The following is an 18,773-nucleotide window of genomic DNA, read 5'->3' as shown; positions in this document are numbered from 1 at the left end:
CCTGCTTAACTTTTCAAACAGAAGAGAGTAATCTCATCTCCTAGGCAACACCTAACTTAGAAGGTCTAATGATCAAGGCTGTTGGAGCAGTTGCCAAGGGTGCAGTGGCAATATGTACTTAAGAGTGGCTTTGCTGCCAGTGATTTTTGTGTGCCCACCAATCTTGACCTCCTTTTTTATTTAGTTATCTATTTGAATATTGTAGGAACAATGTGCTTCCTTAATGGTAACACCAATCTCTTTCTAGCCCCGTGGCAGTGCCATACCCTTACTGGAGGGTCCAAAAACAGAAGGAGTCACAATTGAAGACAATGGGGAATGTGTTATCACCCCCAGTACGGATGTGAAGTTTTCAGGCAGGCTGAAAGGAAAGAACAAGCTCCACTATTGGAACGACTGGCTGTTAATAGGTACCTCTGTCCCCTTGGTTTGTGTTGCTGTCTGGCAGACTGTTCTAATCCAAACCTCAGAGCTGGTTTTCAGCTGCTTTAAATCAGTCACAATGACTACCTGAACTCGGGCAATAATTACTGAATTGTGGCAGTCGTTTCTAATTTGTCTTCATCTGCATGTGAATTAATGTCCTCAAGTATACCCTGCATGCTGTTTTTCTCAAGGCCCCAGCTTTATTCAGTGCACAGGATGAAGAGTGCTTAGCTCAATATGTGAAACATTGTTTATTGTTTACTTGCCCCCTCCTTCAGTGAGGTAACTTGTTATCTACTGTAAATGTTGTATTCTGGCTCCTTTGGATTTTTTTATTGTGCATAATGTTACTTTAATTCTTATCACATGGATCAGGTGGTCATGTATCCCTGTTTTACATTGGAGGGTTAAGGCACAGAGGCTGAAGATAACATTAATAGTGTCAGCCTGTCCTGTGTGTCCCAGATCCCCAAATTTGGACTTGACTTTTCAGGGCATTTACAATTTTGCTTTGAAAATAAAGAACTGAGTTCAGTTTTAAGTAATGCAAGTTTATAACTAAGTGATATATGCCATGGGATCTCTGTGGCAGGAACAGGGTGTAACTTTCAGCTTCTTTAACTGCCACCTTTCTCTTCCTGTGTTCCCTTTCTTTGTTAATGGTTCCCTTTCCCTTCAGAACCATTTCATATCTAGAACTTGATCTTTACCTCAAGGCCACATCACAAAGCAAAACTACCTGAGAGTGAGCCAGCTAGGAGGAGTAATGTGTGTTCCTCTAATGGCTGGGAACTAAATCTACAGCTGGTGCTTTAGGATCGTGTCACTATACCTGTGTCTGCTTGGGAAGGACAGAGGGGAAAATGTTTTAATTTGAGCTTTTGTTCTGTGGTGTTCTCAAGCTGTTTGTAAATCAACTTTATAGATGCTCGTCAGCAGAGATGCTGAAATCAAGGATATCTTCCTGAAAAAGGGACAACTTTCTATTTCAACAAGTGTGTTTTATTTAAAGGGCACCATGAAACACCATTATCTGCCCCTACAAAGATCCTGGAGAAATTCCCAAGTAACTTACCTAAGAGGCCTGAAAATGTGATTCCAGCTGACTCTGAAAAAGCCACTATTGAAAAGGTTTGTGTTGAGAATAATCATCTTACCGGATGGTAGAAGAATATAGAAGAGTAGAAAGAAAGGACTTAGCAGAAGGGGAAGGACTCGGAAGGAATGTCATGCACTTAGCACATAGAATCACTGGTAGGATGACGTGTCATTCCTTATTTCACAGTTAGGGCTTTCAGCTGCTTTATTTTAGTTCTCATGCAAAACTTTCTTTGACTTTGGTAGGGTTAGAAATCATTAAAAATGATTTAGCAGAAAGACTGGCATGTAGGTGCTCCATTACCTATGAAGATACTGAGCTAACAGTGCTTCCTTTGCCTTTTTAGGTGATTGATATCGTTGAAGGTTCTTCCTCCACAGAAGTGCCTCCTGATGTTCCAAAGGATATCGAGGAGAAATCTGCTCGGCCTGTCCCTCGGCCAGAGGCTCCTGTGGACTCCATGTTAAAAGACATGGCCACCATCATCCTCAGCACCTTCTTGCTTGTGGGCTGGGTGGCTTTTATCATCACTTATCCAATGGTAATGCTGATTTAGCTTGATGGGCTTTTGAGTTTGCAGAGTAACATTTTGCAGCCCAAGAAATGGTGCAGGAGTTAGAAAGTAACACACTGCAGGGTTTTTTATCCCTGCCCACAGAGGCTACAAATCTCATGTAACAGATGGTTTATGTGTTACTCTTTTCATGAAGATGATCTTAACACCCTTAGCTTCACTCCTCTCTTCCTTACCTGAACCACCATCAGGTTTTCTGGCTTTTGAATCAAAGCCTTTATCCCTCTGTGGTCACTCTAGTAACAGCTTTTGCCAAGCAGTGCAGTTTCTCAGCTTTGCAGTGGAAGTGCAGAATGAGATTGAAAACATGTCTGTGAAAGCTCCCCAGTCTGCTTGGCTGATAGTGTCACAGCAGCTACTTGCCTTTTGGATGTAGCTACCTCAATAGCTATAGAATTCCCTCGTGTGCCATTACTGTAAAAACCTCCCTTCACTTACATGACTGAGGTCCCTTCTTACAGAGTGTCCATCAGCAGCAACAGAGGCAGCATCAGCTGGAAGAGAAGATACAGCTCTTGCAGCAACAGTCACTGCCCTTCCGTGGTCCCAGTGAGATGTCCCCAGAAGCAGATTTCTTGGATACCTCCAATGGACGCACAGAGAGCTCCACTGCCAGCACACCGAATGTGTCCCCCAGAGCATCAAACCATTCTGCCTATTCCAACATCTCCACATCCGATGTTGGGAGCTGCCTCTCCACTGAGCAAGAAGATGGAGGTAAAGTTGATCCAGTGTCTTTTATTGTGAGTCTCTGATTGCCCAGACTGTATGACACTGCAGCACAGCACTTAAAACAGTGAAGATACTTCTTACAACAGAAAGCTGAAAAGGACCAGCAGCCTCATGTAGTCTGACCGCTTGTACACATGGTGCTGGTGTGCCAGGCCATGCCATGCCCTAACCTTCAGCAGGATTATTTGCTTTAGAAACTAAACACCCAGGTCGTAATTACCAGCTAAGGGGTTATTGTTGTCCATGGCAGTTTAGTTTTATAAGAGGTAGCCACTCCAGAGAGGGTCATTTAAACAACTGATTAACTGGAATCAAGAAATAAGGATTATGCAGCAGGACCTGCCTTCCTGCCTGATCTTCCAGGACACTCTCCAGGCTCATCAGGGGAACTGCTGGTAAACCCACTTCTGTAATGGTCAGGAGTATTTCCTACACTTGATAAGACAGCTGTAAAGCTTCCTAGAGTTTGTCTTAGAACCACCCATCTCTTACACTGTCCTTATGTCAGGTGCTGGGTACAGTGTGTTTGACACTGGATGTTAGTCATTTGGTCGCCAGAGTATTTGCCTGCTCAGTGTGAGTACCAAAATGGAGATGTTTCATTTGTGTTGATCATCTGTGCTGTTAATTTAAATATGAGCCAAAAGATTTTTACATTCTGGTCCTGAAGGATGTGCAGTTGCAAAAGCCTGACTTGACCCATATGAAACCAGTTCCTGTTTCTTGGTTTTTGTCCAGATGCAGATGCAGACAGAGTGATGGTTGGCAAGATTTCGTTTAACCCCAAAGATGTACTGGGACATGGAGCTGAAGGGACAATTGTTTACCGGTAGGAGACAATACGTGCATTCAGCATTAAACAGACCAATAAATGTCTTATTTGCATTAGGTTTTTATTTTAAATAAAATATCCCTACATATCTGATAGGAACAAATACGAAACTTTTAAGAAAGTATTTTCCGTGTGTCTGGAATACTTCCATGCAGTGTTTCTTCACGAGCAAAAATGACTGTTCTTCCCTTAGAAATGTTTAATGACCGAACGTATCTGTTTCCAGCATGAGAAATGCTTTAATGTGCCTCTGTAAACATCTGTTGTCACTTGCTTTGAGCTTGCCATGTCTACAGAAAGTGCAAAGCGTGCTGTGGCTTTCCTTCCTGCTGCAGGGGGACGTTTGATAACCGTGATGTTGCAGTGAAAAGAATTCTTCCCGAGTGCTTCAGCTTTGCAAACCGTGAAGTGCAGCTGCTGCGAGAGTCGGATGAGCATCCCAATGTGATCCGCTACTTCTGCACGGAGAAGGACCGGCAGTTCCAGTACATCGCCATTGAGCTGTGTGCCGCCACCTTACAGGAGGTAAGAATTTGTGACAGCCTCTTCCTGGAAGGCCTTCCATTTCCTTTAGCTTGGGGTGCTGAAGTAAGTGCCTGCTGCAGATGTTCCAGTTACTCCCACCATCACCTCTGTGACAGTTACACATTCTTGCACCAAGGGTGTTTTCAGACCTGTAGAAAGACACCTTTCTACTCATCCTCCCCCTCCTATCAGCTGGACTTTGAAAACTCTTGCTTTTGGAGCGCAGGGCTATACAGAATTCTAGTGCTGAGTGACAGTTTAGAGAGCAGCACCTTCAGCCAGGAATGAAAGGCTCTTTTCCATGTGTTACCAGCTAGCACAAGTTACCCAATCTTTTTTTTTTTTTTGCTTTTGCTTTTTCAGGGGTGTGAGGGGTACAGACTTACTACTAATGCAGAGGGTAATGATAAACAATTTTGTGGCTCAATCTCCTGTTTTTCTATTGTCATGTATAGTACATTGAGCAGAAGGCCTTCAGTCACCATGGCTTGCAACCCATCACTCTCCTGCAGCAGACAACATCTGGTCTTGCGTACCTGCACTCCCTCAGCATCGGTAAGAACGCCTCTTGTTACAGTACTGGATGGGGAGCGTTGTCTTTCTTGAACTTAGAAAAGAGAAGCTGGTCTGGTGCTGTGAGCTTCTTTATTCAAGTCCAAAGTGTATTGTAGAAACTCCACTGGCAGCAGTGGTGTCTGTCCTCGGATACTGCCCTTGTCCTGCAACATGCTGCTGCACAGCCAGTTCCATTTGTTCAGAGCACTGCATTTTTTGGATTATGTAAAACACGGTGACTAGTGGGAATGGTATAAAAGAAGTGATGAGCTTCTACCAAAGACAATAGTTTGAGGTCAGGATTTTGGTTTAACGCATGGTGGCTCAGCCTTGTGAAAGGCTTTCAATGCAAGTACATCAAATATTTACAAATATTGTTGGGTTTGCCTGGAGTGGGTAAATGGGTGTTTGTAATAGTCCACAGGGACCTGAAGCCCCATAACATCCTCATCTCGATGCCTAATGCCCATGGAAAAGTCAAAGCCATGATCTCAGACTTTGGCCTGTGCAAGAAGCTGGCAGTGGGCAGGCACAGCTTCAGCCGCCGGTCGGGTGTGCCGGGCACCGAAGGGTGGATTGCCCCAGAGATGCTGAGTGAAGACTGCAAAGAGAACCCTGTAAGTGCTCATCTTTCTACGGGGTACCCTGGGAGAAGGCAGCACAACCAACGGGTGGCACATGGTTGCAGTCAGACTTTGAGACACACAGTACTTGACGCCTGGGCATTCATGCTGGCTTGCAGCTGAATATGTGATTCTGGAAAGTTTTCTTCTGCTCTTAGATGCAAAATGACCAATGATCGAAGTCTTCAGGGGGAAAACAACGTATTATTGCTATTAAAGGTTGTTTATTTGCAGACATATACCGTGGACATCTTTTCAGCTGGCTGTGTCTTTTATTATGTGATATCTGAAGGCAGCCATCCCTTTGGCAAATCTCTGCAGCGGCAAGCCAACATTCTGCTGGGTGCATACAGCCTGGAGTCTTTAAATGCAGGGAGACATGGTAAGAAAAGATCGGTAACCATAAAGCACTGCTGCTTTAGTGAACTTTCCCCGGGTGCTTAATGCCAACAGAAAGGACAGAGCTACGCCCACAGTGATTCCCAGATTTGGCAGTACTGGAAGTTGTACAGCCAATGTACTCTTCAAGTAAAGCTCTTAAAGTTTGTACCCCACAGCATCTCTGGGATACACAATCCAGAACCCTGTGAGCTTTAGTGTACAGTTATTTAATACATTTTAAGGGTAAGAAAGAGCTGAACTTCGATTTTCATAATCACACTGACATTGTTGGCTGCACAGCACGTCTATGCAGGCAGTGCTTGAGCTAGTGGCACTAGTGCTCAGGGAGTAGAGAACATACTTTTCTAAGGTACAGAACATTTCCCAGCAGCCTGTTGTCACCCTTTTCCTTGCAGAAGACATAGTCGCTCGTGATTTAATAGAGCAGATGATAAGCATGGACCCTCAGAAACGTCCGTCTGCCAGCTGTGTGCTGAAACACCCTTTCTTTTGGAGTCTAGAAAAGCAGCTCCAGTTTTTTCAGGTTTGTTTTGACCTTTTCTATCTTTTCTTAGTAAAGATGCCTGTAGGCACCTTATTCAGGTCTTGAATTCAGCCTCTCCTCGCTTTGTGGACGTTTGAGGTGACAGACTCCACAATGTTATTACGAGGAACGAAGAAGCCAAGGTGTAATAGCCAGGCGGTATCATGTTCTACTCTGTGATGCTTTGGTAGCATCATCCCAGAAACTTTTGTGTCCCAGTCCCAAGCATAATATTACATGTTATCATGAAGTAGAATCATAACCCCATTATCAGGACAATTTTAAATTGCTGGGGAAAAGCTGGAAAAGCTGAAAACAAAAACTAACCTGAATGTCTCTTCTAGGATGTTAGTGACCGGATAGAGAAAGAATCTTTAGATGGTCCTATAGTCAAGCAGCTAGAAAGAGGTGGAAGAGAGGTGGTGAAACTGGACTGGAGAGAGCACATCACTGTCCCTCTTCAGACAGGTAATGGCCCTTTAATCTGAAGTAGCACTTTGCTAACAATAAAGTATGTGTTTATGTGTCAAAACATCCATGTGTGCACATGACTGTGGGCAAACAGACTTGACTTGAAGCCAGCAACTAAAACTGCACCAAAGCACAAGCAGAAATCCTGTCATTTCTTTTGCAGATCTTCGAAAATTCAGATCCTACAAAGGAGGGTCCGTGCGGGATCTTCTGAGGGCAATGAGGAATAAGGTAAAGGACCTTGTCCCCTAAGCCACATGCACACTAGACTTCTGCCTCCATTTCCTGTCAGTCTGCTTGTCTTACCTTGATTGAGGTATTGAGCTCCTTTACAGTCAACTAGCAGGCAGTTACTTTGTCCATGGGAGACAGCTCTGTTTAAAGAGGATCTGTGAAGGGACCCTCCCTGACTGAGCATTTCCCTGTTCTTTTTCCCATACAGAAGCACCATTACAGAGAACTGCCTCCTGAAGTGCAAGAGACCCTGGGCTCCATTCCAGATGACTTTGTATGTTACTTTACAGCTCGTTTCCCTCAGCTGCTCCTACACACCTACCACGCTATGCACATCTGCTGCCACGAAAGACTCTTTCAGCATTACTATGATGAGGACTCTGCAGAGCTGAGCCTTGCGGGAGACACTGTTTGAGATGAGGGGGATGGAATTTCCTTCTCTAGGACCAACATTCCAAGCACAGGGCTGTGACACAGGCCTACCTTCAGCAGGGAAAAGAGGGACCAAAGAGCTGAATTCTCTCTCTTTGAAGAAACCAAGCTTCCAAAAAGTGCCTTGTACCTCTGCCTGCGCTGGACCAGGAGATGGTGGGAGCCCAAGGAGCAAGTGGTAACTTCAGAAAAGCAATGAACCCTGGTGATGGAGTTATTCTCAAGATGGTAAAAATGGAGAGCAAAAGCTGGATATAACCATCACCCAATATCCCTGTACTGTTGTGATCTTATAACCGATGTGTTTTACTGCAAAGAATCAAATACAGTGATTGAAATCATAGCATTGCTAGGGACTGGGATCTGCAAAAGGAGCCTTTTAGTTGTAGCAAATCGCCAGAACCTGCCATTGCACTACTGCCAAGTTACGCATTAGGCACACCACAGTGATCATAAAGGGGTTTATGATTATCCAAAACCAGTAGAGAGAGTACCATTTCTGCTTTATCAGTACTAACCTGGAAAGTCCCTTATAGCTGAGCAGATATGATGAAGTTCTAAAACATACTGACTTGAGAAAGCTGTTAAAGGTTTACCTTTGAAAATAAGCCCCATTGTTTAATTATCAACCAGTATTTACAGAACAGCTTGAACTTGACTTAAATCACAGTATCAGATCTAGGCAGTGACATTAGAGCATACACTGCTGCCAGCTGTGAGCTGCTCATGGTGGCTAACCATGATTTACCTACAGCAAGTGTCGTGGGCCTGTGAAGCAGGAGCACCAGAGCCAGAGGTAAGACAAGTCCTGGGGAAAAAGGAGCTAAATAGGAGACAAGGAGAGGCCCTGGTTTTAATGGGTATGATAAAGCTGTAAAAGAACCCCCCCCCCCTTTCCTGTTTGCAGGTTGTGGATTACATCAAGCCTCTGGTTTTAAAGATGCAGTATTTCTTTTCTCTGGCCCAAAAGCTGTGACAAAGCATTGATCATGTGCAAAGGAAGAAGAAATGCTGAATTCTAATGGAAGTGGGGTGTTCCTTTAGAATATATTTATTTAACATATTTATATTTATTTAATTTTTACTACAAAGTGGTATTGGATCCAAGTGGTACAAGTACAAAGCATGCCAAATCAGTCTTAATCAGGTTAGTGTTGATACTTAATGATGTTATAACTGGAAGAAGAAAGCAGTACTGCATCTTTCAGTGGAATTCCTTAAAGGATAAATTATAAAGCGGGAATTTGTATGACAGAGCCATTGTGTCTTAAACTTATCAATAATCGACAGTACTGTATGTACTGTAAATATGGACAGTAGGACTGGGTACGTACAGCTATTTTATGGGAAGTTTTCTTTCCTCATTTTACAATGTACAAGATGCCAATGGCGTGAATTACCCGTTTCTAAAGTCTGAAGCAAACCAATGGTAGTTTTACCTAGGAAGAGTCAAAGCCTATTTCATATTTTTGTACTCCTTGTGAAAAGCTCTTTTGTAAGCCTATTAAATAAAGACTTGTACTCAGATTGGAAAAAACCAACACTGCTGCTGTCAGTGCTGGGGTGTGCCCACAGCAATGAGCCACTGGTGCATGTGCGGCCAGCACAGCTTTGGAACCAGGCCTGGAGACAGCCACAGAGGAAGGAGGTAAGAACGTGCCACTGCTGTGCAGGGCTTGCAGCCACCATGTCCTGTCCCAGAACAGGGGCTGCTGCAGGAAACCACACACAAACGCACTGACACACACCCAGGGCAAATGGACAGAGACACAGAGAGAGACAACACATGGACCAAGACAGACAACAGGCAGAGTCGGGGGGGAGGGACAATGGACAGACAATAAACTGATGGACAGATAGAATGACAGGTGCTGGGAAAAAGAGATGAACAAGCAGACTAAAGGGCGGATGGACTGCTTGTCCATCTGTCCATCCCCGTGTGTGTGTCCTTCAGTCTGTCTGTATGTCAGTCCAGTCCATCTGTCTGCCTGTCCTATGTCCATCTGCCAGCCTGTCTCTCCATCTCTCTCCCTCATCCCTCTGTTCTTCTCTCATCTTTGTCCTGTCAGTTTGTCTGTCAGTCCATCCATTTGTATATCTGTCTCAGTCTGTCCGTCCATCTGTCTGTCTGACCATTGTCTGTCCATCTGTTGGACAAACAGATGGACTGACAAACTGACATACAGACAGACTGACAGGGAGGACGATGGACAGACAGCGGACAGGATGGAGGGACAGACAGATGGAAGGAGAAACAAATGAAAGGACAAAGATGGATGACGGACAGAGGTCAAGGACCATGGACAGAGGAATGGAGAGATGGATGGACTGACAGAAGGACATACAGAGGGATGGACAGATACTGGACATACAGATGGACTGATGGACAGATGGACTGATGGGAGAAAGACTTGATGGAAGGATGGACAAACGGATGGATGGAGAGAAGGACAGATGGATGAACGGACAAACCGAGGGATGGACAGATGGAAGGACAGATGGACAAACAGCCAGACTGACAGACCAACCAAGAGAAGGGCACACAGAAACGGATGGATGGACAAACAGACAGATGGACAAATGGTCAGGTGGAGAGGACAGCCAGACAGACACACAGATGGACAGACAGACAAACTGACGACAGACTGATGGACTGACGGAGAGAGGAAAAGATGGATAAATGGATGGATGGAAACACTGAGGGATGGACAGGCACATGGACAGATGGACTGATAGAAAAATGGATGGAAGGACAGACGGACAGACTGATGGACAGAGAGAAGGACAGAAAAACAGATGGACAAACAGCCAGACTGACCAACAAAGAGAAGGGCCAAAGAGACCGACTGACAGATGGAAGGATGGACGGAAAGACAGATGGATAGGACTGACAGATGGGCAGACAGACAAACCAACAGGACAAAGACAAATGGCCAGACTGACAGACAAACCAACAGAGAGGACACACAGCAAGACGGATGGATGGACAGGCAGACATATGGACAAACGGACAGAGACAGATAAATGGATGGAAAGATGGATGGACAGACAGATAGACAAATGGTCAGACTGACAAACCAACAGAGAGGACAGACAGAAAAAGGGATGGATGGACTGACAGAAGGAGGGACAGGGAAAAGGATAAACATAGTGACAGAGACAAGTGAATGGATAGGCAAACCAATGAACAAGGAGAAGGACGGACAGATGGAGGGATGGGCAGAGAGAGACAGACAAATGGACAGGCTGATGGGTGGAGACAGACTGATATGCAGATGGACAAGGATGGAGAGGCAGATAGAGATGGATGGACAGACAGAAGCAGACACATAGAGATGTATAAACAATGACACAGACAGATACAGGGATGGATACACAAGAGACAGATGCAGGCACAGATGCACAGCTGGACATGGGCACCCAGATACGGACAGACACCACCTACATTCTTGTTCTGGGAGCAGTGACCCTCCCTGCAGGGCAGGGATCCTCATTTCCTTGTTCTGAGGCGCCCCAGGTGGGTGACCAGCCCTGTAAATGCACCAGAACAATGCCCCTCTGTGAACAGGAGCAGTGATGCACTCTGATCAAATAGCATGTTGTGAAACAGAGGTGCTAAATGACCACGTGATTTACAGGAAAGCTAAAGCCTGCGAGCCCCACGTGTCACAAGCTCTGCCGTTCTATTCCTGCCTGTGAGGGGTTGGATGATCCTGACCAACCAACCCAAACCAACCGCACCCTTCCCGGCACAGGAACCCAGCCCGGTGGCAAGGATGAGTGAAGCAAGCAGCACCACCCAGCAACAGCACTGCTGAGAAAGAGTGGAGACCTGTCAGGGGAACAGGAATGTTCCTCTAAAGCAGCTCCCCTCCCTACTGCCAGGTAGCAGCTGCACTATTGCAGACCCACAGAGCGCTGCAGCCATCCACAGGGCTCAGACTCCTTTTCCTATGGTGCACTGAAGCAGGCTGGAGCATTTTCCCTCCCTCGCCTCCTCTGGAACAACTTCCCTGCAGGCAGGATCGGGCAGTCCAGAGCACTGGAGACAGTTCCATTACCTGCAGGCTCGGTAAGGTAAGCACTGGGGGGCTGCATGGGGAGGTGAGGGGGAGTGATCGGTTATTCTCAGCCTGGCAGCAAGCCTCAGAAAGGCAAGGACCCCCCGCACAGCCGCCTCCCCAGAGCCATACCCCCCCCCCCCCCCCCGGCTCCATCCCCTCGGGAAAAACACTGCTTAGCAGCAGCAAATGGGACGACCTGAGCTGCTTGGGTGGTTGCTGGGCCAACACACATCCACGGCTCCATCCCTGCCGAGCCACACAGCCAATTGTCCCTGGCCCCACTGGAGTGCACGCAGGCGCCCCCCCCCCAGTTTCTCTTTCCCCGCCAGTTTCGTTTTCCCACAAAGCACCGCCCCAGTATCTGCTGTCATAGCGGTGCTGGCAGAAGACAAGCGATGGGAGAGGGGGGTTTTCACCCCAAACACCATCATTGCACAGCCCTGGGAGGTGCTGCGGTGGCCAAGGCACCAAAAGGCCACTCCTGCAGACATTCTTGTTCCGTTTCACGGCAAAGGCTGCACCAGGAGTCAGGACTCCGTTTCCTGCCCTTCTTTTACCTTACCTCAGAGAGCGCCACTGACCACAGAGCTCCCGCAGCTCCCCGAGTTGAACTCACCTCTTGCCAAGAGCTTGCTCCAGTCCTTCCCCATTCTCCTGGACCAGCTGTTGAACTCACCTCTTGCCAAGAGGTCCTGGCCAGCGTCTGCTCACTGCATTCCCTCAGTTACAACTTCTGTACTTGACCTTGTAAGGAGATTGCACAGAGCCCCACAACTACCTTTTACACTGGCTGTGCTGGTCACTGCTCTTCCTTGCACCTTAAGTCAGTCGGTGAGTGGCACTGTTGTACCACAAGTTGCAAGGATGGAGCTGGCTGTTCTCAGCCTGCAGAGGTGAGCTCTCACTGCACTAAGAGAGACCACCACCACCACACACTTTTCACTGTGACCGTTGTTACCTAGTAGTCCATAGCTCAGGGATGGCTACTGCTGACTACGTGAATCAGACACTCCTGGTGTGATGCTGAGAAGGCAAATGTAGCATGGTCCCCTCTGCAGTACAGTCCACCTCTGTATCCCTGTAACCAGAGCCTGAGCAAGGCAGAGAATGTCATGTATCAGGCAAGGACACCCCACTAGAAGGTAAAAGCTTGTGGGGTTGGGCAGCAATTGGAATTGCTTATTGGTAAATCCAGTGAGCATCAGAGCTGGGGGGGGGGGAGGTTGGGAAAACAGCAAATAACATCAGCTTTAACACGGGAATGTTAACTGTAAATCTGAACACAGGTATTTTTCCCCCCCCTCTAGGGTTTTGTTTGCTAACAGCAGGACTTCCCTCTTCAAAGGCAATGGGTATGTGATCTCTTGAAAAGTGTCTACTTCATACATAGCAGTTTGCTTTTTAGTACCTGCTCATCTCTAATGGGGAAACTGATCAGTACTCTTGACATCACCATAAGGACTGTATTGATTCTACCTTCATAGAAATAAACAGACTCAAGTGGGTAAATGACCTACCCGAAAAGTCTTGAGAACTCATTCCTGTCAGTTCTGATAACCTTATCCCATCATTCCCTTAAAAGAAAAACATTCTGTGTTATTCCCATGACTCCCTCTGAGGATCACTTCCAAGCCCTCCTCATGGTTTCCCGCTTCACTGATTTATTAGTCTTGACCACTGCCCAAGACTGCTTTTAGTTAATGTTAAGGTTGGTTTTAGTCATCAGAACTGACATACTTGAGAAGACAAAGTCTCTCACTGTGACTAGTAGTAAGAATCTTGCATTCAATATGGCCAGTCTTGCAAGAATCATGCTGCCTGTGACGTATGTTGACGTTTTTAGCTTGCACTACTAACACAGAACTCTAACTTCCAGATTACAGAACATTACCTGTGAACAAATGGGATGAGAACCACGTCCAGTGTTGGCTGGAATCTACTGGAATCAAGACAGAGTACATAGAAAAACTACATGCGGAAGAAGTGACAGGTCCAGCACTAATGGAACTGGATGACTCTTTCCTCAAAGGCATAGGTATGAAGGCTGGCCAAATCCACATGTTAATCCGCAAGAGGAATGAACTTCTGCAGCTCCAGGAAAACGCACAGCAAGGCAAGAACTCCAGCAGCAAAGCACCCGAGAGAACCAAAGCGCAGACAGAGCCGGTGAGCTCCACAGATGCCCCTGCTCAGGATAAACCCAGCAGAAACCACACAGCTGCTCCTTCTAGCAAGAAACAAAGGAGAAGGAGCTCCCAACTTAAACATGGTGACGATGACTTTTTAGAGCTCAGCAACTGTCGACCATTTAAAAGTCAGGATACCAATTTCAAATATGTGAAAGACAGAGTTCTTGCTCCGGAATCAGGAGTCAGTGATCTGATCACTCCTTGCCATGAATACAAATCTTTTGCCATTGCTGCAGAACTGAACAAAAATCAACTGCAATCAAAGTTTGCCTGTGAAGTGATACGATTTGCTTCAGCCTGCATGAACATTCGAACAAACGGCACCATCCATTTTGGCATCATGGACAGTGTTGAGGACAAGGGCTACAAACACGGGCAGATTGTTGGTGTAAAGGTCAAAGAGCGGGAATGCTACACTGATGCATTAAATCATATAGAAAAGTGTTTTCAAGAAAACAAACAAGAAATTGCACGGAAATGTATTCACGCACCTGTTTTTGTTGAAGTGATTTCGAAAGACTCTCAGGACCAAAGATTTGTGGTGGAGGTTGACATTGAACCAACATCCAGTTTAGTAAAGAACAGCTTTTTTGAAGTATATTTGCCAAAGTACAATGAAGAGAGCCAGAAGGTGACTCTCACAAAAGAGAAAGCTATCTATCAGAGACTGGGGGCCAAGTCTGAACCAGTAAAACCCAACAATCTAGCTACTTTTATTCAGGGTATACAAGACAGGGATGCTCAAAGAGAAAAAGCTGAGCTCTCCAGCACAGAAGTACATACAGAAGTATCTCAAAATTTAGGAAGGAAGTTAGCCATTCTACTGAACGATGGCAAAAGCTACATGGATGATTCCCTGCGGTACATCCTTGTCACAAACAGATGTGAAAAGGATAATCTGACCTATATCAACTTCTTAATGCGCTTGAACATCTTCTGCGTCTTTGACTTCGATGAACATTCCAACGTGTCAGGGCTCTATAGCAAGTACAAAGAACACCACGCAACAAGGTCTTATTTTTTACAGGATTTTTCCAAAGAAAGCAAGACTGGCAACCCTGCCTCTCAGAAACATCTGTGCCTGTTTGACCAGACCAGCTGGGTATTCTGCAACGGGCGCAGTGACTTCCTTGGGGATGAAAAACCTTGTGATGAAAATACGTGGATTAGAACAAGGAAAAAATACCTGAAGAAAGCAATTACTCGTATCTGTGACGAGATCCTGCCAAAGCGGTCTTTCATTGTGCTCTTCCTATTGCTATCACCAGTGCAGAAACCACTTGTGGATACTTTTCAGGAATTCTACACGGAGATGAATGGCACAGAGTACATTGTTTGCATTGCAGAGTCCAAAGAAAATTATGGGAAATGGGCTAATCTAGCTCAGGCATCCTGCAGCATTGAGACACTGGAACAATGCAGCATTGTGGGCATGAAGCTAAGTCACGTAGATGCCACCATTCAAGCAATGCTGCCTTCAACAGCACAACCCAGACACCTGCCAGTTTCTACTAGAGGGCTATGCACCCTTCCCTTGCTGGAAGAAGAGAAACTGTTTTCCCTAGAAATCCTTTGTGTTGACCAATGTGATGATATCAAGTTAGATCTTTTGACTGAAAAAGAAATACAAGAAATAGAACAAAATTTTTACAAAGGAAGAAAAATCATCTGGGAGAACTTCTGGCTTGCTGACAAAAGGCGCTGTGGGGAAATCATTGAACGTGAAGCGTGCAAAGATGCCAGCAAACTGCTGGATGACATTTTACGAGGAAGCGGACTCAATTGTTCGGTGCCTAAACTGAAGGTATTTCACCACCCTGGAAGTGGTGGAAGCACAATAGCACGGCAAGTTCTGTGGAAAAGAAGAAAGGACTTAAGATGTGCTGTTATCAAAACCTCATATTCACCTGCAACTGTCTGTGAGCATGCACTTGTATTCAGAGACTATGAAGAAAAGGACATCAGTCATTGTCTTCCGGTGCTTCTCCTGATTGAAGATTATGAAGAAGAGTATCTAGAAGAACTAAGGAATGAGTTAATGGATGCTGTAACAACAACTAGGAAAATTATTTCCCCCAGACCTTACTTCATCCTCATGTGCTGCAGACGATCCAATGATCCTGAAAGGCTCTGTAAGGCTTCTCCACTGGACACAGTTGCTGTCACTCACAAGCTGACAGACTCAGAGAAAAGTCTGTTCAGAACCAAACTTGAAAAACTGAAGCAGAAAGATGTCAAGCCCGAATTCATACTCACGTTTGTCCTGATGTGCGAGGAGTTCAATGAAACATACGTGAGAGACTTTGTAGGGCACATACTGCAAGACATAGACCGTTCTTCTCGTGATACGTGCCTGATGCGCTATGTGGCTCTGCTTAACTTTTATGTACCTAATTCATATATTTCACTGTCACACTGTGAGGCTTTTCTGGGACTGGGGGCATATGCAGAGAGGAAATTAAGAGCATATGATTTTAAAAGTCACTTGAGTGAACAAGTAAGAATGATTTTTATTGAGCTAAGGGAAAGCACCACCTATATTTCATCTGTTCGGATAATACACTGTCTGGTTGCAAAAGAAATTCTGCATCAGCTTTCAGGGAATGAACCTCAGAGTCAACTTGCAATGACTCTTCTTCAGGAAAAGCCACTCTTTGAAAACAGATTTGGACGAGATGAATTCATAAAGTTCATCAGAGATCTGTTTATTCGACGCGATAAAAGAAGCAGGGGTGATGCTACTGACACTCTGTTCTCCCCGTTCATTGAACACGTCTGTAAAGCTGAAGACTGTGAAAAAGCTATAGCTATTTTAAAAGCTGCCTATGAGCTCCTTGGAAAAGATCCCTTTTTTGCCCAGCAGCTTGCCAGACTACATTACAACAATGAAAAGTTTGAAGATGCAGAACACTGGGCAGGGGTTGCAAAATCTCGTATGCCAAATGATTCTTATATTTTAGATACAGAAGGTCAAGTCTACAGGAAATGGTTTAATTTCACTGTGGACAAAATGACACATGAGGACACTCCCCAAAGTGTCATTCAAAAGATAGAAATTGCTCTTAAAGCTATGAAATGCTTCAGGGCTGCACAACAGGCTGCAAAAGCAGAACATGACAGTATGAACAACGCTGGCTATTTTGGAGAAGTAGAAGTCGGATGTCGCCTTCTTAAATTTCTGTCCACACTTGATGTATTTCAGAGAGATCCACATGGGGAATACTCAGAGCTTGTGAAATACCTGATCACAGATTACATTCCTAAGGACATTGAAAAAATGTGGGCAAAGCTTCACTCCCGCTTAAAAGGCTTACGCCAGAACCTGTACAACTCCCTGGAATGGATTTCAGAAGACCTAAGTTACTTCCAAACAGATAAAAACCAAGAGAAGGACGAGGAAGATGAAAGAGATGAAAAGGAAGAGCAAATTTATAACCCCAGAAAATGGCTAAAAAGACAGGCTGAGGTATATGCCAAGTTCTTCATTTCAACATCACTTACGGAGGGCAGCAACAGTGCCTTTGAGACCCAGCTGATGAGACGCATGAATATTTATAAAAGCGGTGGAGGCAATGTCACCAATATCCTGTCATTCTTGACAGACAAGAAAGAGGCCAGGTCAGCTGAAAAGCTAGAAAACATCCTTAGTTTCTATACAGAAAATCTACTTGGGGACAGGCTGGAGGACAACGATCTGATCAATTACATTTTGTGCCACATCACATTATCATGCTTAGCACCAGGATCAGCCAAACTTCTTTCAGCACAAACTCTTCGTGACCTCAGTGCAAGATTCTTTAAGGGAAAAAGACCCTTTCCAGCAAGTGCCCATTTTCTGCTCACCTTGTTGTACTGGCCAGATGAGGCCTTAGACAAAGAGCCTAACCCATACAAAGATGAAATTCTAAACTCAGCCCTTCAAACCCTGAAACGTTTATACGACATTAAGATGAAGGATGTTCCAACCAGGAAGAAAAGAATCTACACCCCCTTTTTTCTGGGAAAAGGTTATGGCTTAGGTAAGATTGTGCACAAAAATAAAATTGATAAATTAATTAGTGGGTCTTTGGATGAGAAGAGAATGAAATGGCTCCATGGAACTGTATGGAACATTGCCAAGATCCGTGACATTCTCAAAAGAGTTTCTGGCTGGACCAAGGACCGAAATTTATTTATACGTGGTCACGTGAAAGAGCTTTCTATCTTGCCGCTCCATCGTGATTCAGTGCCCCCTGGAAATGAAAATGTGACCTTCTATTTAGGCTTTTCATTTAAGGGTCTTGTTGCTTTCAATATTGAGGTTGAAGACAATGCAGCCATCAGCAGAACACAAGGTATTTAGTATGTTTATGGTGCCTACTGCACTGGTGGAAGATACAGCACTGTCTGTCACATTTAAACCAAGTGGGCTGCACTGGCTGAACACCAGGTAGCAAAGTAATCACACCTAACTACTACAATTAGGACCAAGTACCTAAAACCATCTGAAACCTACTAGTAAAAATACACCTTGAAACAGAAGATTTTGATAGTTTTAGAGTCCCCAAACGCAGCATACTTTGCTCAGTAACATGTACCATGTATGAAATCTATCAACTGCCACTACAGGAACACAGAGGGCAAGTAAGCAATTTTTAAGCCAACTTTGCACACATGACAAGTCTCAAATTTTCCATCACTCTTACACTGCTTTTCCATGTAAATATTACAAACCATACCTGTATCTGAAGAGAGGTGCAGACACATTCCAGCAGTGAAACAATCATGGCAAAAAAAGATTGTATCTAAGCATTGTTATGATTTCATAGACCAAACAACTCCTGCAGTTTATGTTTAAGTGTCCACAAAGTATAGGACCAAATCTAACTGCATCCAGAGGTATGCTTGAAAATACTGTCTGGCCTGATTTAGTAATGTGAAAAATGCAAAGGAGTTTTTGTGAGCACTGTGTCTGCAACCATTACATTCCATTAAGCTTCTTATAATAAAGACGCCTGCTCTTTCTGGAGTTTTACATTGTTGCCAATATTGTGACTAAAATTTCCAGAAAACCTGCCATGTGGCTTTAAGTTTTACTCTAATAAACATTCTT

At 44.9% G+C, this 18,773-nt stretch overlaps 2 protein-coding genes and 1 long non-coding RNA gene across 4 annotated transcripts in view; 2 read left to right on the top strand and 1 right to left on the bottom strand.

Moving 5' to 3' along the window:
• Window positions 1–7,771, top strand: part of ERN1 (endoplasmic reticulum to nucleus signaling 1) — a 31,924-nt gene extending 24,153 nt beyond the window's left edge. For both annotated transcript variants that reach the window (XM_057418445.1, XM_057418446.1), the window contains 13 exons: window positions 248–410; window positions 1,439–1,557; window positions 1,872–2,066; window positions 2,561–2,816; window positions 3,570–3,660; window positions 3,999–4,188; window positions 4,644–4,743; window positions 5,161–5,360; window positions 5,601–5,748; window positions 6,164–6,291; window positions 6,636–6,759; window positions 6,926–6,993; window positions 7,205–7,771. In XM_057418445.1, the coding sequence (XP_057274428.1) occupies window positions 248–410; window positions 1,439–1,557; window positions 1,872–2,066; window positions 2,561–2,816; window positions 3,570–3,660; window positions 3,999–4,188; window positions 4,644–4,743; window positions 5,161–5,360; window positions 5,601–5,748; window positions 6,164–6,291; window positions 6,636–6,759; window positions 6,926–6,993; window positions 7,205–7,411 (1,989 nt within the window). In that variant the 3' untranslated portion in view covers window positions 7,412–7,771. The remainder of the gene's footprint in view (window positions 1–247; window positions 411–1,438; window positions 1,558–1,871; window positions 2,067–2,560; window positions 2,817–3,569; window positions 3,661–3,998; window positions 4,189–4,643; window positions 4,744–5,160; window positions 5,361–5,600; window positions 5,749–6,163; window positions 6,292–6,635; window positions 6,760–6,925; window positions 6,994–7,204) is intronic.
• LOC130604150 (uncharacterized) lies at window positions 6,634–7,209 on the bottom strand. The gene is made up of 2 exons (XR_008973384.1): window positions 6,859–7,209; window positions 6,634–6,689 (listed from the first exon to the last, which is right to left on the bottom strand). It is a non-coding gene; the product is annotated as an uncharacterized LOC130604150 (long non-coding RNA).
• Window positions 7,772–12,803: 5,032 nt separating the features above from the next.
• Window positions 12,804–18,736, top strand: LOC130604123 (sterile alpha motif domain-containing protein 9-like). The gene is made up of 2 exons (XM_057418441.1): window positions 12,804–12,844; window positions 13,369–18,736. The coding sequence occupies exons 1-2, from the start codon at window positions 12,841–12,843 to the stop codon at window positions 18,021–18,023; spliced, it is 4,659 nt and encodes a 1,552-aa protein (XP_057274424.1). The 5' UTR covers window positions 12,804–12,840; the 3' UTR covers window positions 18,024–18,736.
• Window positions 18,737–18,773: the final 37 nt, after the last annotated feature.

The sequence above is a fragment of the Pezoporus wallicus genome, unplaced genomic scaffold, assembly GCF_028554395.1.
Source record: "Pezoporus wallicus isolate ANWC-B61680 ecotype Strahan unplaced genomic scaffold, APGP_CSIRO_Pwel_v1 contig_3710, whole genome shotgun sequence".
Classification (NCBI taxonomy): domain Eukaryota; kingdom Metazoa; phylum Chordata; class Aves; order Psittaciformes; family Psittacidae; genus Pezoporus; species Pezoporus wallicus.
The sequence above is the reverse complement of the archived record's forward strand: the minus strand, read 5'-3'. Positions and strand labels throughout refer to the sequence as shown.